We start from the raw sequence: 26,901 nt of genomic DNA on the forward strand, positions 1-26,901 counted from the left end.
ATCATTAGGAGTTTTTCTTGTTTGAAGTCAGAAATTCAGACATGAATTACTTTACTGCTTTCATGGTTGTTTGTTTGGTATTTACAGTTTATTTAAAGTTAAGTTTATCCTAACTGAATCACATCTACAGTGTGAGAAGAGTACATACAGAGTATGGAGAGAAATATAAACTCCCCATGAAAGAGTGCAGATACAAACTCAGAACTTCCTGTTGTTGTCCGTGCTCAGAAAAGCCTTCGTCATGTGCATCCATGGGAGGGGGCCCCGTACGGGTACTGTGGGTTCTTGAGTTGTCGGGACCCGTAGAGGGTCATAGAGAAGAGCGACTGCTTCTTAAAGGGAGCGCAGGTGAGTCTTGCAGTTCCTTTGAGGCTCGTATGTCCGTCATGAAAATGGACATGCGTGTGGTGAGTGTATCGTGAAGTATTTAGAAGGAGAAGGTTACACGCACTTATGAATTACGGGTGCTGCTGTCAGACGATGCACACTCTAGTCGTTAGTAAGGTGAGTTCTACTGATCGCTCACAAGTGCTGCATCACGCACAGGGTGTGCACGTGATGCATCAGTGTACGTAGGATGTCCACACAAACCACACTGTCTAATTTCCATACCAGTCAGGCTGTGCGAAAGAAACATGCAGTTATCACGTGAACAGCACTAACGATAATCAATCAATTGATTCAACCAGATCGATCTGTTGGAAGCAACTTGTTATGGTAATCCAAATAAATTGATTTGAATTGGCCTATACCATTAAAACATTGTTTAAAAATGAAAGAAATCGACCTATAATCAATTTTGAAAAATACAGTACTATTTGGGTTAAGCTGCCGTAGGTTTAAGGGAGCAGAAGTGCTCAGGTGGAGGAGCAGGTCAGCCAATGATCAAAGGGTCAGCGGTTTGATCCCCACTCCCCCCAGTCAATCATGGTTGTGTCCTTGGGCAACACACTTCCCCCTCCCTGCCTTTAGTGTGTCTCCACTGGTGTGTGAACGTGTCTGAATGTCCCGGTGATGGTCAGAGGGAAGGTAGGGGCAAACTGGCAGCCCCACGCCGCTGTGGTACATCAGTAGCTACCATCACCAAGTATGAATGAATGATGGACACACTGGAAGAATTAATAGTCACGTCTGGAAAAGCAGATAAATCCAATCCACTATTATGATTATTATCATTATACTCCATCACAGCGGCCAACACTCATGATGACATCATCAAACATGGATCAGTCCATCATTCCAGTCCAATGTGTGGGCTGCACGGTGGCGCAGTGTTAAGCACTCTTGCCTCACAGCAAGAAGGCCCCCGGTTTAAGTCCCGGCTGGGGGACCTGAAACAGAACACCGATGGGGGGCCTTTCTGTGTGGAGTTTGCATGTTCTCCCCGTGCATGCGTGGGTTTTCTCCGGGGTCTCTGGGTTCCTCCCACTGTCCAAAAACATGCTTCATAGGTTAATTGGCAACTCTAAATTGTGAGTGTGAGAGTGAATGGATGTGTGATTGTGGACATTCTACCCTGCGACAAACTGGCGACCTGCCCAGGGTGTCCCCCTGCCTTCGCCCATAAGTGGCCAGGATAGGCTCCAGCAGCCCCGTGACCCCAAAATGGGATAAAACGGAATAGAAAAAATGAATGGATGAATGTGTGGACAGACTTTGAATAAAGTCACGTGACCATCCAGTGTCTAGAATGTTCTAAGAATGTTCCCTCTGGATTCTTTGGATGTGGAAAAACAACAGTGGACTGAACTTTAGGAAAATAAAACGTGAATGGATTTGACATTCATTCTAGTTTACTTGTTTGTTTGGACACACATTTCATTTCCACTTGATGATCTGGAAGAAATCCAAAACTCTGGGAAACTTCACTGTTCAGTAGCAGGAATTTCTGTCTGAGTCTCACTGCTGGAAGTTCAGGATTGAATCGGATCATTCAAAATGCATAAATGCTGACTGTGAATCATATTTTCATTCACAAACGATGACATGAATAGAATTGTTCAAATGAATCATTACACTTCTATTACTAACCCTTACATGTCAAACAAGTATTGCACATTTTTCACCTGCAAACAGCCGGTATCCACCCTTAAGGGCAGTTGCGACTAAGTCTAACGGTGCAGTCTGTCACTGCAGCACAGGTGTGCACGTGACTGTACCTTCAGTCGCCTGCCTGAGGCGGCACGGGTCGTCTTTGATGATATTGCGGATGATCTCGAAGACAGGAACCTCCTTCTGCAGTCGGTCTAAAGCGTACATCTCCCCACAGCGCAGAGGGCCAAAGGTTCCCAGACGCTGCAGCATGGAGTCAGGGGAGCAGAAACATTCATGAGCATCATAACACTCCCATGAACCTCTGCTTCACCTGTTGCATAGTTTTTGTGCTGCTGTGCTCCAGAAAGACCACTAAAGCCCAACCCCGTCCCACACCCTTCTCATGGACTCACCAATAGCTGAGCTTTGCAATTCTTCAGGTGGACCACTAGAGTGCAGTCTAGGGTGGTGCAGCCTGTGGTGAGAGGTGAGGGTGGGGAGGCAGGGTTGTCCCAACTCTTCAGTGGCTGAGACCTGCAGGGATAATAACATCTGGGTTGATCTGATCCTGGAAGCTGGAGAGAAGGACCAGTCTTTACCAACAACTAAACCAGAGGAGTGGAAGTTAGTTTTCTTCCTTCCTTCAGGCTATCGTTGGTTGGATCTGTTTTATCTTCTGTATGAGGCTGAAATCTTCTGGTCTTTAACTGTAAAGTCAAAGATCTGCTTTGAAGTAATGTCCCAGTGGTCACAGCTCACCATCACCTCGCCCAGCATCCTAAGAATAAAGGAACCTGGGGAACTTTGGTGAATGGTAAAAGGCATAAAGTGCTTTACAGTCACAGTCCCATTCAACCATGCACACACACATTCACACACTGATGGCGGCTCTGATGACTAACACTGACACCAACCTGTAACCACCAGGAGCAACATGGGGTTCAGTGTCTTGCCCAAGTACACTCTGAGAGAATGACAGGCTTGGTGGGAACCAAACCTGTGAGGTTGACTGCTCTACCACTATACACAGCTCCAGTGGGTTTTTTTCACACTGTGCTATAGCCCTTTGTACTGCATATTTATTACGAGTGATGAAAAAAAAGGTGCTCTACAGCTCCACTAGATGGCAGCATAATCTTAGAAAACCTGTGAGCAGCAGACAAACGTGCTGCTCTTTATGCACAGCCTAAAGACATCACTGGTAAACATACACATATTCCCACGGCCAGTTGCCGCACATTGAAATGTTGCTTTAATGATGTCTATGAACTCAGCTGGAGATGAGTGTGTGAGACAGTGTGTGTGTTGGGGGGGGGGGGGGGGTAATCTGTCCACTCTGACCTGGCCTTTCCGTTTCTCCTCATGCTCCTCTCCTCTTCATCCTCTTCCTCCCAATCTGACGTGTCGAGGAAGTCAAAGCTACCCAGGGCCGTCTCCACGGTGAGGCTGACCGCGCTGGGCGAGTGGCTGTGCCTGCCTCCCTAAACACACACACAGAAAACACACACAGAAAACACAATGACGAGAAGTCTCAGGGAGAATTCTCTTCTGTGTAAAAACACACAGAAGATCAGCTGATGTTTCCCAAAGAGGTTCTGAGCATCCAGACCTGTGGAACAAGGTTCTTTGGATGGATATGATCAAAGGGCAGGTGATTGACCTTTGGGCCCACATGAACATGTGCGTGCAGAAAACCAAACCCGTTTTGAGCAGCTGTGAAGGACAGTGATGGAGGGCTCGTGTGGTCCGGCCCTGCACCCACTGGCAGGGTGAAGCTCCGCCTCCACTCTTATTACAGTGTGGTCATGTGATTTGTGTGACAGCTGAACCTCAGACTGGGTCAGAACCGAACTATGAACCAAACACTAAAAAGCATCAAGGACCTGCAATGATGCAAAGTCCAAAGCCAACTGGGATGCTGTGGTGAACGTTTCCCCACCTAATCCAGTGTCTATCTTCATGTGCCAAACAAAAGATGGTTTTCTTCTGCGAACAGCAGATTATTTAAAGGAACGATGGATCAGGTCCAGAGCGTCCATGCTTCCTCCTCACCTTCAGAATGATCTGCAGCAGTCGCAGCTCCTGCTCCAGGAGCTGTAACTCAGGGAACTGTCCTCTGCAATCATCCAGGGTGGAGAGCACAGCTCCCAGAGCATCCTTCAAGCCACTGTCCAGAAGAGCGCCTTCCTCCCTGGACGGGTCATCCGTGGTGTCCTCTCCCACTGACACCCACTTGGCTGCATATATGGGATCCGGGCTCACTGGAAGTGGGCTCTCTTCTCCATATAAGTCCGACTCAGCATTCAGTTCCGGTCTGTCCAGTGACAGAAGGACAGACGAGGAGCTCTCCACACCCGTGCCGATCCTCCCTCCTGAGATGTCAGCAGTCGAGGCAGTGGGGATGGTTTCTATGATCATGTTGATGTCGCTGACAGAGAGCTCAGACATCAGAGATGAGACCTCTGGATTGCTGCCCATGGGGGCTCCGTTAGTGCTGCTCTCACTGATGTGGCTCAGGGAGCGCGAGAACTGCCCCGGGCTGTGGCTGCTGGTCGTCCCGAGGTCTTCTTCTATGCCAACGCTGGGGTTCTGCTGCTTCCTGCAGACCAGACAGAATTCTGTAAATATTCACAGAATCCATCATGGAATGAGCTCAGCTCATATACAAACCTGTGTGTATTTGCTGGATGTTGCAGGGGGGGAGGCTCCTCTGACTGACTGGCATCAGACATGGGGGAGGGAGTTCTTCCCACAGATGGGTCACCCATCGAACCCTGCAGGGGCAGAGAAACATGGAGTTACCCCACCTACAACTGAGCTCCAGCAGCTCGGCAGGGACTGTGACCCCCTCCCCCACCCCTTTGTATTTGCTCGATTACCGTGTCATCATATTTCTCTTTTTGTTTTAATTAGACAATCTGACTTGATTGTAATGATCTGCATTGAAATTAACTAAAGATATCCTAACTTGGGTTCTAACAGTCACACTATTCTTTTCTCTTGGCCTCATGTTTTGCTTACACTCTCAGTATGATGGCTTCAAACATAGATTCATAGGATTTTTACATTGAACTGGATAACCTTTAGAAATACCATTTCTAACCTTAGTGGGATTTATTCTGATAAAATAAGAATCTGCTCCAAACTGCAGAGACAAGCAGCTGATGTTCCTCACAAATCAGCTGATTGACGACCATTCATTTCTGCAGGCTGACCCAAACTCAGGGAAAAACGTTGCCAACGCTACCATTACACTGTAATGTTCTTTGAGGGCTTCTCTGACCCATGTTTCCTGAACTGAATCTTTAAATATCAGATAGAAGCCCTTTGTGATTTCATCAGAATAAGAAGCTGTCCACAACAGCTGGAATAAGAACTGCCTTTGGACAGAAAGTCACTGATGGAATACAAAGTCGTGTGACATAAACTGATTGCTGAATTTGGAGAATTCTGCAATCAAAACAATTTCTACCCTCTTTGAGAATCCATGATGTTGATGTATTATTTGTATAATTGAGAGTAGATGAGGTCGATTTTTTTATACTTATTACTCTTTTATTCTGAAAAAGCCCAAGCAGAAACAGGATTTGCTAGTTTAATGCTTTGTACTCAGAGTTAAACAAGAGCTTCAACTCTTCAAAGGGCCTATATCATGCTATTCTTAAGCCTTTCAGAGTCAACTATGTATCTGTGTGTATTATAATGTTATCTTTGGCACACTAAAAAAACTTTTTTTAATGAAATATTAGTTATTTTTGCAGTTCATTTTCCTACCGAGAAGTAAGACGACTCTATCTCTGAGGCTCCGCCTATTGCTCCATGAGGTGTCGCCCATTTTATGACGTCCACCTAGAGGCGGCCTCAGCAGCAACAGACAACATCCAAACTTTTGCAAAGATGGATGTGCATATTGTGCATATAAAAGGATAGAGTTTAGCTGGTGACCGTATGCTCCACTGAGAAGGTGGGTGTGGCCTGGGGCGGGGCTGGCAGCACACTCTTCCTGGAAGGGGCGGTTCCTCACTGGTCTACGTCAGCTTGTGGTGGGTTAGGTGGGGCCGGTGCTCAGAGAGCAGCTTTTTAGAGGAATACTCAGAAATACATAAATGGATCAAAATACAGCTTTGAGGTTGTTGTTTTTTATGGAATGAACATTGTAATACACTTAAAAGCTCAAAAGTTGAATTCTCATGATATAGGCCCTTAAATATTCTGAATGGTCGTCAGGGAAACCGCTGATCTTAAAGTGAGAAGCTCCTCCCATCAGTTATTGTCTAACTTCTTAGGAGCTCTGCTCAGATGATGATCCTACACCAACATCACCATCCTAATCATCCTCTCCGGTTTGTTCCTCATCGCCATCATCTCATCTTAAGACCCATCATCATCATAAACAGAATGACACTGGTGACTTAGCAAAAACGGAAAGCCGTGTACTCTCTCACTGCTTTTATGTTTTCTAGCAATATCTGAATAAATTACTTGAAGACAGTAAGGTTGAGAAGGTGTGCTTTTACGTTGTGGTGTGGGGAGCTGCATCGATCCAGAACAGCTTGGGTGGGGCTAAGGGAGTTGTCAGAAGACTCAGAAGAGTTGGACCAGTCATTTCCATTGTGATTAGGGATCAGCTTCTAAAACAGAGCAACAGAGAATCCACAAGTTAAACCTGGACACAAATCTGGTTGGTTGGATACAGAGATGGTTGGTTGGTTGGATGGATGGTTGGATGGATGGATGGATGGTTGGATGGATGGAAGGTTGGATAGATGGATGGATGGTTGGATGGATGGATGGTTGGATGGATGGATGGTTGGATGGATGGAAGGTTGGATAGATGGATGGATGGTTGGATGGATGGATGGATGGTTGGATGGATGGATGGATGGATGGATGGATGGATGGATGGATGGATGGATGGATGGATGGATGGATGGATGGATGGATGGATGGATGGATGGATGGATGGATGGATGGTTGGATGGATGGTTGGATTGATGGATGGTTGGATGGATGGATGGATGGATGGTTGGATGGATGGATGGATGGATGGATGGATGGATGGACGGATGGATGGATGGATGGATGGATGGATGGATGGATGGATGGATGGATGGATGGTTGGATGGATGGTTGGATTGATGGATGGTTGGATGGATGGATGGATGGATGGTTGGATGGATGGATGGATGGATGGATGTACATATGAATGGATGGATGAAGACGGTAAAAATTCGGTACAGGTTGGCAATGTGCTGCAGGGTGATGGGGGGGACTGGGGTGTGATCTGAGCCTGAACGACTACAGCCCTATGCTCCGCTCTACGTGTGGCTCCTGCTCTGGATGGAGCAGCACACACTGAAGTGGTGACTGGTGCTAAGGGTCCATCACTCAAACAGGCCGCATGGCTACTGTGATGGGCCGCTGTCATTCATGACTTACTGCAGAGGGCTGCCTTGCTGGTGAGGCATCGCTACATGAACAGCTGTGGCTAAGTGTTCCTCTGATGATGTCCAGGAGGGGCCAGGGCTGCCGTCTGGTCAGACTCCGAGGCAGAGACTGGCCATCACAGTGGTGTGGTGGGAGCAGAGGGTTGAGAGAGTCACTGAGGGTTTCATTGCTCTGTGTGGCTGCTGCACATCTTCTCGTCTTGGTGTCAGTTACTAAGTACTTGTAAGTTTACAAACAGCAGATATCTATTCTGGGAATCGTGTAGATATCTATGCTGTGAATATTTCCTTTACTTTTATGCACCGACTGTTTAAAAAACTCGTTATAGCTTTGAAGTACCTAGTAGAACATAATAATGAATAATATTATTAAAAAGACGCAGAGTAGAACCCTACTCCAAAAGGGTGGATAGAATAAAAAAATGAAATTTGAATTAAAAAATAAAGAAATAAATATTTGAACCACAGAGTAAAAGTATCTGCAGTGGAAAAATGATTTGGATAAGAAAGCACTCTTGCGTAAGCATGTACACGTTAATGTGAATGCAGTAGGAAAGTAATCTGGCTTGATGTGAAAGAAGAGACTGAAAGTAAATAAAAAAGGAAGATGACATTGCTGTTGGTGCTGTGGTTATTTAAGACGTTTACATGAATAACCTTTGACCTGACCTGAAGGACGCATGGACCAGACAAACATCACCTGACTGCAGGTGACATCATTAAACCATTTGCGACTTTGTTCCTCAAAACTATTTTGGACATGTAGACTAGAATGACATGTAATAAAAACACGTCTTCCAGCATTACAAACTCTCCTATTTAGCACAAACTGCAGCAATTGTGCTTTAACTGTCTGGGTTTCACCTTTACAAAGTTATGAAGGTGGAAAAATATTTGTGTTCTCAGGAGAGAGATGTGCTGGAACTTACAGGGAAGCGCTGTTCCGGTGGGGATGTGGCGTCAGGAGGAAGAGGGTTAACATGTATTGAAAACCTGCTGCTGTCATGAGTGGGTTTGATCATTGGACTGATCGGTCCTCCTGGTTCCTCTGTGTCAAATGGACTGAGGAGGAGATTCAAAAGCAGAGGGTCAAAGCATGAGATGTGTTAGAAAAAAACTTGCATTCAGTTCAGTTTACAGAGAGCACGGTAAGTCACACTCACTTCCAGTTAACCTCCAGGCTCAATTTGATGGTCCCAAGATCATTGATGTCTACAGCAACCATCTGAGGCAGCGGAGCAAACAGGTCCTTCATGTCGCAGGAAACATTTCCTACAACGACATGGTTGGCCAGGCTCTTCAGCTCTGTTACCTGAGGACCACACAGTTGTTTAATTGCTTCTACCAGAAAGGATTGTCAAACTGCAGCAGTCTGCAGGTAAAGTCCAGGCGTTGCTGACCTGAACATGATCACAGATGGCAAAGCAGTCACAGACACCAACCTTCACGCTGAGAAACTCGCCGATGAGCGGGACGAACAACATCTTCTCACCGTCCCACACTTGCTTGTCGTTCATTTCCATTTGCCCACGGAGCTTCCACCGCTGCCGGCCGTACTTCAGAAGGACCTGGGCAGGAAAACACAGCAGAGGATGATTTCCATGTCTGCGTGTGAGCTGCATTCAGCAGCAGGGCCTCAGAGGCTCATGTGGTCGTCTGTGCATCCAGTGGGCAGGTGATGACAGAGGCCACACCCCTTTGTGTGTGGACAGAGGTTGCTCTGCATAGCAGGTAACCCTTGTGCTATCCTAGGCATTTTAACATTGGGAGTTGGGTCATCTAGACCCACTAGACAGTGCTCTGAACCTTTTTTCTTCAATGATTTGTGATCTTCACTGGTGTCCATGGATTACATGAAGTCTTTCCACCTTTATCCACCTTTGTCATGGTAGGGAGAACACGTCAATGGAAGGGAGGGGTCATAGGATAGCACAAGGGTTAAAGCTGACCCTTTATTCCAATAATAAAAACAGATTTCACCTTCTACTGGATATTCAGATTAAATCTGGTTCTAACCGCTTGACACCTGTTGATGCAAATACGCATCAAACCACTTCTGAGCTCGACTTATCTGAATTTAGCATAAACGTGAAAGCAAAAACATAAGTATTTGTTTTTTTCGTAACTGTAAATAATTTCAGGCATAAGGAAGTAAAAAAAATTTTTTTAGTCACAACCTCCCCGGTGGATATGGGCTGTCTGTGGGGGAAATGGTCAAACCTGTACGGGGCATGCAGGTGACCGGCATGACATATCAAGGTGGTAGAACGCTCCGTGACCCCATAGAGCAGGGGTCGGGAACCTATGGCTCGCGAGCCATATATGGCTCTTTTGATGGTCACATGTGGCTCGCAGACAAATCTTTAATTATACTTTTTTTTTTTTCATTAGACCAGTCCTCGGCGCGATGCGATGCCAGAGGCGCGCAATAGTAGCGGTGCTTAGAGAGAGAAATCTGCGCCAGCACTATCAGTTTACTATTATCTATTATTTCACAGAGTTTGTACCACCCGGAAACCTGTGAATTGCCGTGGCTAATACTGCGCGCTCTTTCTCAGAGACGGAAGCGCGCAGTTGCGGAGACGGGATGTGTGAGGAAGAAAGCAGAGGGTGGGGCTGAGGTGTTGTGGGGACAGGCAGCAGGTGAATCGCGCAGGGATTGTAAAAACGTAAAACCCACTGCCCGTCACTCACTGCAGCGTGTGAGTGTGTGTTTGACTCCACGTCTGCATGTGAGCAGTCTTTGTCACATCTACAGAACATTCATACCAACCTAAGATCACGTTTAAAGTCTCAACGCCTGCAAGAAGCAGAAACTCACCACGTATCAACCAGACTAGACCATCAGCAAAACTACCACGAGAAATCCTCATCATTCATTAGCAACAGAATAACAATGTTATTAAAAAGAATCCACAGACTTATTGTACTTTAAAAATGTTGAAATTACATCAAATGCACACATTCATTTGTATATTTAGTTTTAAACATTGTCGCGGACTGAGTTTAACTTGTCTGTTAGGCCGCATTAAAAGTTCTGGAGTTCTGGAACGCATCAAGTAGAGATCTGATTGGCTCTCAGTTCTGTCGCTCAGCCTGTTGTTAGGTAATTTGGACCAATGGGGTTCAGCTATGGGCCGAATAAGGGAAATGGGAGGGCTGCAGCGGGAGCAGGGGAATATAAAGTTGGGAGAAGCGCTCTCGTCTCGGCGGGAGAGATTCAGGAGTTGCTGAATTAATTGTACGGCGTTTGTTGTGGTCTGCAGTAACCAGAATAAAGAACTTTAAAAGAGGTTAAGTCTCAGTGTGGGAAAGAGACACTAGATTCTTGTATGGCTCTTTCGTAATTATATTTAAAAATATGTGGCGTTTATGGCTCTCTCGGCAAAAAAGGTTCCCGACCCCTGCCATAGAGGGAAACTGCTTGAGTACGTTTTCACTACGGACATGCAACAAGTTGTAGTGAACACCAATACAACACATACTGTGTCTCTACTTCACCCTTACCTCACAGATGTGTGAATTTTTAAGTCCCCCCCCCCCCCCCCCCCCAATCCTCCATACTGTGCAAGGAGCCGTCAGTGCTGTTCACGTGATCCGTGCACGCTCCTTTCACGCATCCTGACTGTTAGAAACGAGGAAATGAGACAGAGTGTAGTATGTGTGGACGTCCTACGGGTGTTCTACAGCCACTCACGTATCAAATGCAACCCCCCCCCTCCTGTGTGCGCAGCATTTGCATGAGGTCAGTTAAGAACCAGTAAGGGCATCTTACTAACAAATAAAGTGTGGTGTATGGGCACCATGCGACAGTATCACTCGTATGTCATACACAGTGCAATACTTGCACTGACCTTGTGAATACTTCACAACACATTTACCACACACAACAATGGTAGGTTTCTTTTCATGACGTCCCTTGAGGTGGCTGTACGAGCCTCAGGGGAACTGCACGACACACCAGTGCTCCGCTTACGATGCAGCCTCTCCTCTCTACGACCCTCTATGGCCCAGGCAACCCAAAAACCCACAACACTGGTACGGACCAACCCCCATATGGGTTCATGTGACAAAAACTTAAACCAGCACTAATATAAACACTGAGATCTGACTTCAGGCTCAGACGGCACTGATGTCCCAAGGTTAGAGTAAAGCTTAGTTTTACCAGCTATTTCAGAATTGACAAAGCCTTTTGGATAAGAGGTGAAACGTCTTCAGCTCTAAAAACCAAGTACAGATGACAACCTTTAAACCTACTACTATGATGGAATCTACCTGGATGAATGAGAGTCTTCATAGACATAAGGTTATAGTAAAGTACTTTCCGAGGGGGCACTAAATCTTCCAGTTACATCTACCCTCCTCCCTTTACCTCACTTACATTTCACGAGTCGTCTGTTTCTTTCAAATCTCTTCTGGCTTCAGTGTCTCACAGAGCTTTTGCACCTCCTCAAACACACAGATCAGCTGTTCCCACGTGTCTTCAGAGTATGTAAGCTTTGTCCTTTTCACTTCATAAAGTTCTTAGCTGGTCCAGTTCAGCAGCTGGATCTTTCTACAGAGGTCTCAGCTTGGGGGTTTGCTGAAACCCTCATGGCCTTCCTTATAAACAAAGACTTTCTTTTGCTTCATGATGTCTACACATTCTCAGCACAAAAATACCTGTCAGGGCAAGCGGTGGACTTTCTGGTAGTTTCCTTGAGCTGGTAGTTTCCTTGAGCTTTCCTTGAGCTGTAGCATGGCACCCTTTGCGCAGCCTTCCAGTCATTAGTAAGGTTCAGGCTCCCTACTGACCACACGCATTGGGTGTGCAAGGTCTCATAGGATGCCCGTGGGATGGCTGTAGGATGCCCGTAGGATGCCCATAGGATGCCCGTAGGATGCCCGTAGGATGCCCATAGGATGCCCATAGGATGCCCATAGGATGCCCGTAGGATTCCCGTAGGATTCCCGTAGGATGCCCATAGGATCCCCGTAGGATTCCCGTAGGATGCCCATAGGATGCCTGTAGGATGGCAGTAGGATGCCCGTAGGATGGTTGTAGAATGGCTGTAGGATGGCTGTAGGATGGCTGTAGGATGGCTGTAGGATGCCCATAGGATGCCTGTAGGATGCCCATAGGATGCCCATAGGATGCCTGTAGGATGGCCATAGGATGCCCATAGGATGCCTGTAGGATGCCCATAGGATGCCCATAGGATGCCCATAGGATGCCCATAGGATGCCTGTAGGATGCCCATAGGATGCCCATAGGATGCCTGTAGGATGCCCATAGGATGCCCATAGGATGCCCATAGGATGCCCATAGGATGCCCATAGGATGCCCATAGGATGCCCATAGGATGCCCATAGGATGCCTGTAGGATGGCTGTAGGATGGCAGTAGGATGCCCGTAGGATGGTTGTAGAATGGCTGTAGGATGGCTGTAGGATGCCCACAAAAATTGTGCTCTGATTGTCTAACTTCTTTCTAACAGTCAGGCTACACGCAACATATGATGTGATCAGAACTAACAGGCTCTCTGTGCAGAGCACAGGATTTGGTGTGACACGCCTGTGTGTCAACTACTTCCCCCTTACGTGTTGCTTCGGTGTTTGACGACCTGTCGCCTGAAGCATGAACATAGACAAAAGCGTGCATGAACATTTTTGCCTTGTAGGCTCATTGAGTGGTCTAGGATCTTGAAACTTGTATGGGTCACCAGCATGCTCCGCACAGATTTGCCCATTTTTTTACCTGCAGACAGCCCATAATTACCCCTTGAGCAGTTACTCTGTTTTCAGTGCAGCGCCACCTTTTGGTATCATGATCCTTTTTCAGCTTCATCACTTAGATTCTTTTCTATTTGTCTCTGTTTTGACACAAAAAATTATGAGATTTTTTTGAAAATATGTTAAACTACATAACAATTATCTGAAGTTCTTGGAAATGTAAATCCTCGCAGTCTTTGTAACATCTAAACCCCTTCTGTCCTGAGAATCTATCACTCTCCTTTACCCTCTGATCTTCTCATCATAACTATGTGTCTATTTTCATATCAACTGAATTGAACTTGTGTGTTATGATATTGCCTGAACAGCACAGGCAGATGGAGATTGTAGGACCGAAGTGTTAAGTCATGGACTCTGTCAATTAGTTTAAACACAGCTGAACCAGACAGAATGATAAGATATCAACTGTTGGAATATAAAAGGGATCTTGCCTAAAACACAAAGGTATCAGAAAAACAGAGTAATTGCAATCTCCAAGACATCTTTACAGATTCTGTAACACAATTTTGTAACATTTCCATCAAAAACTGTTTCACAGAGAAAATGTTAAACTTTAAGTTGCTACATTTATGTTAACAAGGGTCATAATGATGTTGAAGGAGACAAACCTCATACTGATCACCGGTGCACAACCTGGCAAATCCAGCGAGACCTTCAAGACAAACAAAAAAGAGCATCAGGATGGATGGATGGATGTTTGGATGATGGATGGATGTTTGGATGGATGGATCTTTCCCTCACCTTTCATTCTAATGTGGAACTCTCCCAGCTGGCTTTCCAGCTCATTCTCCAAAACACACATTCTCTGCAAAGAGCATCACACCTTTGTTGTGTAATCTACAGCATCATCAATGCAGACAGCACGTCCTGTTGCCTGCTGCTCCTCATCCTCACCTCTGTGTACTCCTTGTAGCTTTTATTAGCCTCTGCCAGGCTCTCCTTGGCCTCCTTGCTCCCTGGAGAGGCAGTATAGGCCTTTATCATCTTGTCCGCTCCGTCTCTCAGCCTCCTCACCAGGCAGTAGGTTTCATGGTGCTCCTCAACCTGAGAGAGGAAGTCACATACGTTACGCTTCTGCTTGTAGAACAGATATGAAAACAGCTGACAGCAACAGGGACATGTGAAGGATTGTATTTCTGAACTCCATGCTGTAGAGTGGTTAGTTGTATTCTTAAGATGTGTGTCAGGGTTTGCAGCTCTGCTTGCAGTGCAGCCTGGTGTTCCCCTCAGCAACAACATCAGGACTGCTTTGGTTTCCCAGCTGTATGTCTTTGCCTGTACTGCCTCTCTACTCTACATGTCTGCATTCTCAAAGAACACAGAAAACCTTCATAAGTTACAACGTCAACAAGCTCAATGCTACATCAGTTCCTGTTACAGCACAAGTACTCACGCTGCCCCCTAGTGCTCAGCAGCAAAACACAACAGTGAACTAAAAAACACAAAGTTGGGGAGTCTGAGTTTCATTTGTATACAAATATCTAAGTAACTTTAAGTACAGTAAATAATTGACACCAATGCACCACAACGCTGCTGCACGAGCTCTAAATCTTCGAGACAAAAACAAAGAAAGAATGAAACTCAAACATTTCAAAGATGCATCAAAGATGCAGAAAACCCATTCCATATCCACTTAGATTTTGATTAAAACTGTGTTCATGATCTGTTTGTTGCCATAAATCAGTCACTGTTTTTCTGTTGTACTGTTATTTAGGAGCACACTATCTTAATTCTGCTTCTCGGAAAGATGAGTTTCTGAATGAAATGTCTCCTAATAAAAGTGATTTGACCTTGCTGAGGTGAAACTCCAGTCGTCTGATAAATCTCTCCATCACTTTAACTTGCTGTGAAAGAGAAAAATCACATTTATTCCTTCAGTGGTTTTCAGTTAAAGTCCTTGTAGCCGTGTGTGATCAGCTCATCATGGACTCACCTTATCTTGTTCATACAGGAAACCCTGAGATGAAAGAAACCACGTCAGAGTATGTCCATCAAGAGAATCAAACCCGATTCACCGGGAAGAATGGTCTACATACCAGCCTGGAGTTCCTCTTCGACTTCTTTATCTGTCTGTTAATGCCGTCCAGATCCTTCTGACATAAGTGGAGGTAAGATCTGAGAACACAATAAAAGGAGTATTAGGCTGTAGTCTTCTGGGGTCTCCGGTGGAGGCAGCAGCTTCAGGGGCGTGGACACAGCTGCACTCACTGGAGGCCTTTTTTCAGGGCCTCGTAGATTTCATCCAGGCGCTCTGGCTGTGGAACTTTGGGTGGCGCATTAGATTTGGTGGACATTGTGAACATCCTACTGGCTCTGCTGGGCTTCCTGCTGAGACCCGGGGTGCTGAACACCGCAAGGTTCCTGCAGCACAAAATTCAGTGTTTTCAAACATCCAAGGGCAAACGTTAAAGGAGTTTCATGAAACACTTTCACATCATTTTTCACTGAAAGTTTGTTTGTCTCCCAGTTTATCACTTTAGAGTCTAATGTAAATTGATAAAACAACTGTTCTTGATTGTTGAAAAAAATCTAATTTTATAATTGACTTTGACAACAGAAGACAAAATATAACCGCTCTGTTCCAGGCTTATAACATAACTCTAGCTGTATGTTTATTCCAGTCAGGCTGCTGCAGCAGCTGGTCGGTCGGTCGGTCGGTCGGTCAGACAGACAGTTATAGTTTGTACCTGTAAAGCTTGTCCTGGCTGTTGACTCCAGTGAAGCTCTGGCTCCTAGTGATGGATCTGGAGGTGAGGCGTCTGACAGGGCGAGCTGAAAGGGACATGGTGGACAGCGCTCGGGATGGACTCCCTAAAAAAAGATAAACAGAATGACCGACTGTCCTTTTCTGACATCTGCGTTGTTTCTGAAATGGAAAAACCCACTGCACCAAATTGTCTTCATTCTTTCACCAACAGATGTTAACATGTTCACAAAACAACTGCAGAATACTTTGACAACTGCAAAAGACTCGTTAATAGCTGCAGAAGACTCATTAATAGCTGCAAAAGACTCGTTAATAGCTGCAGAAGACTCGTTAATAGCTGCAGAAGACTCATTAATAGCTGCAGAAGACTCGTTAATAGCTGCAAAAGAATCGTTACTAGCTGCAGAAGACTCGTTAATAGCTGCAGAAGACTCGTTAATAGCTGCAGAAGACTCGTTAATAGCTGCAAAAGAATCGTTACTAGCTGCAGAAGACTCATAAATAGCTGCAGAAGACTCGTTAATAGCTGCAGAAGACTCGTTAATAGCTGCAAAAGACTCGTTAATAGCTGCAAAAGACTCATTAATAGCTGTAGAAGACTCGTTAATAACTGCAAAAGACTCGTTAATAGCTGCAGAAGACTCGTTAACAGCTGCAGGAGACTCGTTAACAGCTGCAGGAGACTTGTTAACAGATACAGAAATTCTGTGATTGCAGCGATTGCCTCAAAGTCTGCGTATTTGACGTTAGACAGATTTGGACTTCCTTGGCAGATCTTCTTTCAAGAACACACTACTATGACCAATGCTGCTGACTGTGAGCACCAACGACCGTGGTAAACATGGAGAATCTGTGTCCATTTGCCTGCTATAGATTTGTTATACGTTTGACATTAGTTTTGTGGTTATAACTATCTCGGACATACATGATGCAACTTAACAATACATTTTTACAGAAAAGATTTAACAGCTGTTGGAGCTAAACATTTTACTGACATGCCATCAAAGCACCAACTGCAGCTGCTCATCCAGCTGTGTTAGCCCCTGTTTCACATTTATGGCTGGACATGTGATTGAGGTTTGGATTTCTTTCCCTGCTGTGAACCATCCAGTGTCCTGTCCCTGAAAGGAAACACCCTGCTGAACAGGAAACGTCCCCATCAGACAGGAAGTCAGACACAGCTGCCCTCCTGACAGGAAACTCGGCTAAACAGGGGGAGGACGCCCAGTAAATGATGCAACACTGCTCATTTTCTACTTTTACAGAAACAGACATGGATGCCTGTTTGTGGAGCACATGCTGAGAGAAGTCTTTGATTTTCAGCTGAAAGTGCTCATGGTTTTATAGAGGTCAGCTGTGACTGACATTTCCATGAAAGAGGAAACCCATTTAAGAGAGGAAACCTGAGTGCGGGGAAAGGCTGGCTCATGCTTCCTTCTTTCTTTCCTTTCCTGCATCCCTGTCTTCTCATCTCAACGCTTTATCATTTCTGTCCAAAACTCTTTTCCGATTTTAGATATCGAACTAATAGAATATCATGATATAGTCCAACTGTTTGTCTTAAAAAACCAGGGCTGGGCATCCCTGACAGATTCAGATCCTCAAGGATCTCTGTTATGACTCACTTTACCATTTGATCAGATTTCAATTCTTTGTTTTAAAACTCCATTTCAAGCACCTTATTTATTCTAGTATAAACTTTTTACAAACATCAATTTGAACAGGACAAAGGTGGAGCATCATTTTAGAACATTCCCCACAAAGTCCCTACGCTCTTTGAATCATTATACTGTTTTGTGGATGAAGCTGATGAAGTTGAACCTTTACATTCAAAGACTTAGTGTTGATCTGCAGACAGAGGAGCTCTGCATGAACCTGAGCTCCTGCTTACTTCTGACTCTCCTGATTAGGAGCTCATGGGATGAAGGCACCTTCTCAGTCATGACCAGGGGGAGCACAAACAGCACCAAGTCCAGCACCAGCTGCTGAGGAAAACATCTCCCGTGTGCTGGCCTGACTGCTTCTCTGGAAACTGCAGTTCAGGACAAAAACCAGAAAGACTGTTCCAGTTTGGTCTCTGTTCTGTTTATGAGTTATAATAACCGGACTGATAAAAATATCTCATACAAAAACATTCAAAGGTCTGCAATGCCTTTAAATGTTAGGTATTGTTCAAAAGACTATTTATAATGGTAGATTTCTATCAAAGGTCGAGGGCAGAAGTCCCGCCCATCCAACCCTGACTGCCCCTCCCCAAAAGACGACCATGTCCTCCAGCTACAGTGTCACCACTATAAGAGCGTCTGCGACAGAAAGCTACGCTTAAATCCCTACCTGATCCACATGGGGGAGCCGTCCTGCGATGTCGACGGCAGATTCTTACCCCCCTCCCATCAACGCAGGAACGGTGACACGACTCACATCGCCACGGCAGCAGCAGCTGAGTCCCACCCTTTGTTTCTGACCTCTCTCTGCCACAGCGTTCTGGAAAAACCCTCTGTACTCACGTGCACACACATGCACACACAGGACACAAACCTGAACACTACCCTGTCACATGATGTGAGCACACAAACCACAGTCAGGTCAATCCAAACAAACTCCCACATCTGCAGCAGAACTGGATCAGACCCCAGATCTTCAGAGACCAAAGACCTTCACCGTTTTGATCCACAACAAAGCGTGAAAGTAAACTGCATCCACTGCTGCTTGGGGTAAATGGACTTCAAGAAACAACAATATGGTTCTTCACATTTTTATCTGTGAACAGGATCAATGATTTAGCCTCTTAACAATTCCTAAGTGTGTGTTCCTCCATCTACACAACACAACAGACACACTTCAGAATGTGGCTGTGTGAATGCTGACATGACCGATGCTGCTGCTGCTGCTGCTGCTGCTGCTGCTGCTGCTGCTGCTGCTGCTGCTGCTGCTGCTGCTGGGCCCCCTGTGGCCCGCTTGGGACTGTTCCAGTCATTCTACATTCATCTTAAACACAAAACAGCCCTTCTACTGAGGAAAACTCTGAGTTGCAGAAATAGGGAAAGCAAATAGACTCTCTGGATTTGTGTGTGTGGATTTTGTGTCTTTTTGCCATTCAAGTGTACATGTGAATACACAATTGCAAGTACATACGCACAAAATGTATTGTGTGAGTAACAAATCAAGAATTTCACAAATCCATAAAGAAACCAATAATAAAACAGAAAAAGTAAGGAGTTTTAAATAGGGCCTACTATAACTTCAGTGTTTTTTATTTAGATGTCAAACTACAATCTCATATATTTACAAAAGCTGTGAAGGTTTGAACTTTGTGAGTTTAAACAAGAGAGAAACATGTGAAAATATTCATGTCTGTGTGAGAAATGTGGATATTGAGGCGTTTTACAGCCTTAAAACATCTAGAATCCTACTTTGTGGATTTCACCTGTTGAGGGTTAGTTTTAGAACATTCTGTAACTTTCAGAACACTGTACTGTTCAAATTTACTTTTGAGTGAAGAAAACTCAAATATTTTTGCTGTGATGTTTGACCTTCAGGCTAAATTTGAAGCCAATGAAAAGTGGGAGGTTGACTCCAGGACCTTCCTCACTGAAATTCTCACAAATCAACATGTTGATGTCCAAGTTGTTTCAGCTCTTGATTGACGCATTTGTTTGACAGCTGGTTCTTTGTGCTCTGTCCCTGATAACAGAGCAGAGGGCAATGAAGCTGTAGATCTCAGAGGACGTTTCCATCCTGTCATCGTTAAAGACAGCTCCGATGACACATCAACCTCTCAGAGCTGCTTCAGGTGAAACCATGATGTAATCTGCATAACTTCCAGATTTCCCAGAAGTATGCATGAGCTCATGACTCAGAAGCAGGACGATGTTGTGTTCTGTTTAGGACTACTCCAGTGAAAACAGTCAGCCGTCCCTGAAAGCAGTTCTTTTTCTGACTGGAATCTGCTTAGTTAGCAGGAGATCAGGGTTTCCTGCTGCCTGCTCTCATCCTGGTGTCATTCTAAGCAGATCCACTCATACTGACTAACTTTTCTGTGTAAAAACAAAATACTCCAGAGAATCAGTTCTTGGTGTGATGGATAAACCCTGAGTTCCTGTTCTCTAAAGCTTTTCCGTGAAGACCTGTGTGATTCAGAGGTGGAGGAGATCTGCAAGAATCCCGGTTCAGAGAGCAGAGGAGGAGGACGGAGCCAAAGGCATCCTTTCCCCGCTCCTTTTTCCCCCACTGACCGGAAAAGCCGGAACGTCGGCTCCAGTGGCTGTGATGTTCTGGGCCTGCAGTCAGAGCAGGAGGTCATTTCCTGTCACTGCAGTGTCAACAACTGACAGTGAGTTTGAGAGGCTCAGCCAACACAACTCCCACTCTGCTTAACGTTGGGTGACTGTCCCAACAGACCCAGTCTTTAACATGCTCTTGTAGCATTTTGACATGTTGGAGGACATATATTAAGAAAAATAAGACCAAAACTGCATATGAGTCTTTCTTTATTCACATCGTCATGAATCAGAAGCAGAAAAAAATGCAGTAGAGCAAATTTGTGACGATAAAAGCTCCACTTGGCGAGCCACCAGCTTCCTGCTCTGCTCCATTCTGATCATCCACTGTCAGACCAACAGATCCATGAACGTCTATGTTTTCCTGGTCTGAGCTGGAATCTGGACAGAGGGAAAGATCTGAAATTGCTGCTGTTTATCCTTAATGCCTAATGTTAGCTAGGGGGTGTGAGGGGCTGTAAGCTAGACAGATGGGTGATGGAAAGAGAGGTATGGGCTTACTTTGCACCAACAGTCCCGCCAACAACTCAGAGGTGAATTTCTAATGAAGTACTGCCACTCTGCAGACACTATGTCCTAGAAAACGACCCGTTATTTGATTTTGGCTAAAAACTTCAAAGTCATGATTAAAAGACCACTGGGAATGATTTTAGAATAGATCAAAAGATGGTTGGAGTGGGACTTTAACACTACCTAATACCACGGTCTGGGTGAATACTCCATTCTGATTGGCTGCTGGGTGTGGATTAATAAGTAATAATGTACATCTAAAAAGTAGTTCCGGTCACATATCTTAAGTGTTCTGGCTTCTTTCAAAGAAACTTTATCTTCATCATCTGGACAGAAACAAGCGGTTAGAGGTGAACTTTCTCTCTGAAATGATGCTTTATTTAACACATCGTGACCGGCATGTTACCATGACAACACGTCGCACCACTTCACAACTAGTCCCCTTTTCGTGAAAAAAGAAAAATAAAACGAAAAAATAACAGGTATAAGCAGGATAATGGCCTTTGAAGTGTGCATGATCAGAAATGAACGTACTTAGCGGAAGTTGAACGGTTCAGGCTTTCATGGCGTGCGTTAAGTAAGGAATAAGGAAGTGCGTGCGTTATCAGAAATCAACGCACGCACGTCAGCGTGGTTCACGCCGTAAACTTGCTTCTGTGAAGTGAGTTGATTTCTTATAATGCACACTTCAAAGGCTGTTATCCCTTAACTTTACTTTAACGTACTATAGCCGTACTTCGCTGCAGAGGAATTATACTAGTTTGGTGTAAAAGATATTAAAGAATTAATAAAAACATTAGAATAACAAATAATTAGTCAAGACCACAACACAAACTGAGATTTCAAATCCTTTAGGAGCAATGGTGCCTCTCGTTGTTTATTAACGTTCTCATGTCAATCTAGATGAATTATGTTGATATTTTAATCCTTAGTAGTCCGGGGCCTTTTTGATTATTTTTCTCAACTTTTGAATCTGCTCCATTGATTTAACAGTGAAAATGATTTTTTTTATGGCAATATTTGGCAATACTTGAGATCCAGCTTCATTTTATTTCCAAAAATCTTTCATCATATTACACAATAATTCCATAACAAACCTGAAAATGTCCAACAAAGGCAGTTCCGACCACTAAGTTATTTTACTGCGAAAATCACAAAGTGTGAGTTCAAACATTTTTATGTTACATAAATTACATCTAGAGGAAAAAAAACTGCATTAATCTGGAAAACAAAGCAAAGTCAAAATAATGTGAAAAATGTAACAAACCAAGGCGAAGCTCCACTAAACTACATCCAAGTTCCAAGGATTTACTTTTAGAGGAATCACAATTATGTGTCTCCTTCTGTTTGTTCTAAACCCAACATGTCAAGGCTGAAAACCTTTTGAGACGTTCATGGTGAATTTGGAATGAAAACTTTGGAGGGCCGAAGTCATTCCCACATTTCTGTAAAGAGGTGATCCCAATGGGGGGGGCTGACCGGGAGTACAGGTAACACAGAGGAAACACCAGGAAGTAGCAGAAAACCTCGTTTCTACGCAGGAAAAAAAAACGTTTCACAAAACTTTAGCTAACAATGGGCTGTGTGAAGATGGTCATGGTCATGAAGCTACATTAAATGTAGCTTCATGACCAGCTATTCTACTTCTGGAGAAGAGAGCAGCCCATTGACGGCCGGAACATGACTCAGCTCTTCTGCAGAGGAAACTGCTGGTCTCTACACAAACTGACGGTCAAGAGTCGACCTTCATGAGGTGAGGGGAGGAGCCAGTAGACGAAAGCGTCCCACTTCAGAAACCTGCACAGGCCTTCAGAGCTGCTGCTGTCAGGCGCCTTCATGCCTCCAACCGTCACTCTGTGGTTTGGATCCAACATCTAATGTTCAGAGGAGAGAATCCAGCTTTGGAGGAGTTGAACGCTGCAGCTGGACTGAAAGCAGTGGACAGCCATGGGGGGTCAGGGGTGCAAACGCTCAAGCTCCCTTCTTGTCTGTCATTGGCTTCAGAATAAACTGAGACCTGGATTCTGTGGCATGTTGTGATCTACAAACATACAGCCTGAAGGCAGGAACAGAAACACCAAACACAGCAGAGACGAGTCCGCCAGCTGCTGAGCGCCACACGCCTTCAAAGTGTCATGTCAAAAGTTGCAGTTCAGACTGAGTTTGCAGATAGAAGACAGGAATTTATGTAATCAGTGCTCTGGGGCAGCCATGGTGCAGTGGCAAGGCAGTCGACCTGTGATTGGAACATTGTAGGTTTGATTCCCGCCCATGTGTCAAAGTGTCCTTGGGCAAGACACTGAGCCCCACCCTACCTCTGGTGGAAGGTTGGCGCCAGTGTTCAGCAGCATCAGTGTGTGACTGTAAAGCGCTTTGGGCCTTTGAGGAAGGTAGAGAAGGGCTTAATAAGTATACGACATTTCCCATTTAGTGCTGTGTCAGCTCCATGACAGCTGCTGAAAGCAAATGATTCTCAACTCAACTGCCTGGAAAATGTTTGATGATGCAACAAAAAGACTGAAACTGCAACGGACTCTGAGCCCTGCAGCCTGGAGCCAGAGTGCATGTCAGAAACTTTCCAAAACAACGAGGGGTCAGTGAACGCACCGAACACTAAATTTAGAACCAATTCATCCATCCGAGTCTGAAAGTAGGAGCTCCAGTTTTGTCAGCAGACGTGTGCGTGTGTGTGTGTGTGTGTGTGTGTGCGTGAGGGTGTGTGTGTGTGTGTGCAGAACATGGAAACCTCAGAGGATGTTGCTGGTTTCATTAGGTTGAGCTGAAACACAAAAACAGAGACGGCTGCTGGTGAAAACAGAAAAGCTGGTCATTTTTGCTGGAATCTCAGGATTCCTCAGAATTCCAGATGTGCTTAGGTTTGAAGTGAAGGGGGCATGTTTGGTTAGGATGAAAGCAAATATGTTCAGGAAAGAGCTCTGGGAGAGTTGTAGCATTTTTCAGCTTTGCGAGTCAGATAAGAAAAGTCACGTCTATAAAATAGAAGGTGAGAAGGTTGGCCGAACACTATTGATTTGGCTTTTGTTTTCAGAAGCTGAGTCTTTCATTTATTAACATTATGCCTCCTGTGTTTATTGAGAGCAGAAATATTTGGTTTCCTGCATGTTCTTTTAGAACATAAAAAGTAGATACTATATCGATCATGTGCATGAGTGTACATAGTGAGTTTCCAGTTGGCTTTGTCAAAAAAAGTCGTTTTCAGCTCAGCTACCAGTGTTACCGGGTGCTCAGTTAGCAATGCTATTATGTCGCCTCTGCTAACAGCTGCCGGCGTTTCCAGCTCCGGGGTTTTGTTGGTCGTTTTGGTCCATTTTGGTGGCATGATTAGGTTCAATAGGAGCGACAGAGGTTTAGGAGAAAACACTCAATACGAGATTTTCATTAGAAAAGCCGTTTCTGTGCGTCTATAAGGTAATGTAATGTGCGGGATAGGAAATCAGCGTCACTGCACCATGCTCACTCAACCGGGTGAGTTTCCTTCTTTGTTCCTGTGCTCCCAAAAAAAAAAAACACAATTTCCATGAGCAACAGGTTCTTTTTCTGGTTGTCAAGGGAACTGCAAGCCACACATGCTGTCCCGCTCCTCCCTACGACCCTCCACGCGTCAAGCCAACCCAAAAGCCCACAGCACTCATGCAGGTGCATGCCACAGAGTCTTCAATCGGGTCTTATATCAAGTAGAAAAATGACCGAAAAGTAGACAAAAACACCGGATCAAAGTTTGAGTTTTTGCATCAAGCAGATGAGTCACTACAGAACTTTCCACAGGAAAAAGGGCTTACGTCCATTTCCTGGCTCTGGCAGTTTGTTCCAGCAGCTCCTATGAAATGTAAAGTGACTGGAACCTCAACTCCTGCTGTGAGGTAAATCCTGAAGAAGGTGCCTAACAGAGCTCCTGCTCTGTTCAGTGAGAAAGTGAAGTCCTGACTGAACACTTTCCTGGAGGGGGGGGGCACGCACCAGTGAGCCGCTCCGCACAACAGCCTGATTTCTCTACTCATTAATGCTGTACCTGACAAAGCTCAAAGGTCCAGAGGACAAGCAGAGTCCAAAACAGACATGATTCCAGAACGGCAAACATTACATGACCTTTCGGCCGGCCTCCATGAGCCCAAGCCTGGCATGAAGCTGCGACACGTGACGGCAAAAACAACCGGTGGGTCATCCAAACCCGCACTGGAGCTGAACCTTTCTCCCACGGCTCTGAGAGCTCTTCTAAGCATCCCTCTGAATCCTTGTCGGGTTCTAGAGGTTTGACCCAAGTGGGCCTTCTCTAATGAGGAACTGTGAGGAGACTGTGCGCTCAGGGAGGATTCTGGGTGTTTCACAGCCTGTTACTCATCCTAACAAACACTGAGTGAATGATTGCAGAGCGGCGTCCGTTCATACCTCCATATCCACTGTACATGGTGACTGCGATGGTGATGGCGCTCACAGCAGAACTCTTCACTCTTGTTGGCGTCCAAACATTCTTTCTCTTGTCTATGCCAGCATGTTCTCCAGGTGATCCCGTGCCACCTCCTCGCTTGGGGCTGCCTGTTAATCCGTGCGCTCACCCACTGATCCCCTACCCTGCTCCCAACCACACTGATAAGAAGAGAAGGGGGAGGAGAGGGCTGGAAACAGGAAAAAGCCAGGCGGTCCTCCCTTCTCTTAACTCCCCCCGCCACGGCTGACATCACCGTCCTTCCTGCCCCTCCCCTCTCCTCTTATTTCAGAGGAAAGCCCAGGGTGGGCAGAACAGTTCTGCTGGATCTCGTTTAGCCATTAAAGACCCTGCAGACGCTCAGTTCTGATGCATCCACCAATAGATCCACGTACGTCCTTAGGTTGGGGTTGTGAGTGGCTGTAGAACGGCATCATCATCATTATAGCCACTGGGAACTCTTTAAAAATAGATCAAAGGATGACCGGAGTGGGACTTGAGGGATGGAGGTAACCTATAGAAACTCAAAGTTTAATGCTATATGTACCAAACCACCAAACTGTCCTGAACGCGGCGTCCTATCGCCTCTCTGAGCAGGTATGTGAGCAATCCTGTGTGCGGGACGCTGCTTTTGTTCAGCAAGATCTTGAGATCTGTGGTTGAGATGCTGCTGTCTGCAGTCTAAGCGTGCTGGGGGGGGGGGGGGGGGGGGGGGTCACCACCAGTCAGATTCAGCCCTTCACTGGTAAACCAGCTTAAAATGCATGACATCCACAAAACCCAAGTCCACAGTGGTGTCACTCTGGATGCTGAATGGGGGCGGGGCTTTTACATAAATGTGCAAAGGTAGCGTGTGTCTGAACATGGTGTGAACCCGAGCCAGGATGACGGGCCCACAGCTCTCTGCTTATCAGCACAGAGCAGGGGAAGCTGCTGTCAACGACACAGACGCATCGGAGGCATAAATAAGTGCAGAGTGTGAGGCTGAGCTGCAGCTCTGACAGGGCACGAAAAGACAAACTGCTTCTGCTGTTTCCAGCCCGAAAAAGAGGAACAAGTGGAACTGGACTCTCAGACTGAAGACGCATACAAGGAAGGTTTCTTTTAGGACAAATGTTTCAAGCATCAGCCGAGCTCCAGATCTGCAGCTGAACAGCACACTGGAAACAAAAGACGGAAGGAGCCACTGACCCCCACCCCAACCCCACCACCTCTGAGCTGCTGTGTGGAGACCTTGACTTCAATCACTCATTGTCAGCCTAGTTTTTCTGGAGCTGGTAGTACACGGAGCCAATTGTGAAGGTCTGAGGCTTAAAATCCATCTAGGAATGAGTCCCGGTTAGAAGGAGGGCTGAGGGAAACCTGCTGGGAAACAAGCAGTGTGTTCAATCTTCAGAGAACCACATTCTCCCTAAGTTCCAACTTCAGCAGAAAGTAAGGCAGATCTCTGGATGTATAGTCATTATTGTCAGAGATAGGGCCTTAGTCCCAGCAGGAAGAAAGGCCAAAAGTGGTCAAACCTGGACGGGGCTACAGGTAACATCAAGGTTTTAGAGCGCTCTGTGAACCCGAGAGTGAAAATCTGCAGGTACTTTTTCTCTACAGGCATGCTGTGGTCGTCAGGTCGCAGTGAACACGTATACAACACGTAAGGGGAAGTAAGGGGGAAGTAGCTGAGATGTTGTACGGATCTTTCAGAGGCTGGTTT

At 45.5% G+C, this 26,901-nt stretch overlaps 1 protein-coding gene across 3 annotated transcripts in view; it reads right to left on the reverse strand.

Moving 5' to 3' along the window:
- Nucleotides 1-26,901, reverse strand: part of ripor1 (RHO family interacting cell polarization regulator 1) — a 44,665-nt gene that overhangs the window by 6,078 nt on the left and 11,686 nt on the right. The window contains exons 1-18 of one of the 3 annotated variants that reach the window (XM_023955533.1): nt 25,157-25,367; nt 15,940-16,063; nt 15,461-15,613; nt 15,289-15,367; nt 15,186-15,209; nt 15,043-15,096; nt 14,147-14,296; nt 13,994-14,057; nt 13,861-13,904; nt 8,924-9,049; nt 8,645-8,793; nt 8,411-8,543; nt 6,552-6,665; nt 4,705-4,808; nt 4,087-4,633; nt 3,376-3,515; nt 2,448-2,568; nt 2,160-2,295 (exon numbers count right to left, since the gene is read on the reverse strand). In XM_023955533.1, coding sequence (XP_023811301.1) covers nt 2,160-2,295; nt 2,448-2,568; nt 3,376-3,515; nt 4,087-4,633; nt 4,705-4,808; nt 6,552-6,665; nt 8,411-8,543; nt 8,645-8,793; nt 8,924-9,049; nt 13,861-13,904; nt 13,994-14,057; nt 14,147-14,296; nt 15,043-15,096; nt 15,186-15,209; nt 15,289-15,367; nt 15,461-15,613; nt 15,940-16,063; nt 25,157-25,175 — 2,281 coding nt within the window. In that variant the 5' untranslated portion in view covers nt 25,176-25,367. Of the gene's footprint in view, nt 1-2,159; nt 2,296-2,447; nt 2,569-3,375; nt 3,516-4,086; nt 4,634-4,704; nt 4,809-6,551; nt 6,666-8,410; nt 8,544-8,644; nt 8,794-8,923; nt 9,050-13,860; nt 13,905-13,993; nt 14,058-14,146; nt 14,297-15,042; nt 15,097-15,185; nt 15,210-15,288; nt 15,368-15,460; nt 15,614-15,939; nt 16,064-18,293; nt 18,313-25,156; nt 25,368-26,901 lie in introns of those variants that run through there. The other 2 variants (XM_023955535.1, XM_023955534.1) reach the window with 2 other exon arrangements.

This window comes from Oryzias latipes, chromosome 6, assembly GCF_002234675.1.
Source record: "Oryzias latipes chromosome 6, ASM223467v1".
Lineage (NCBI taxonomy): Eukaryota > Metazoa > Chordata > Actinopteri > Beloniformes > Adrianichthyidae > Oryzias > Oryzias latipes.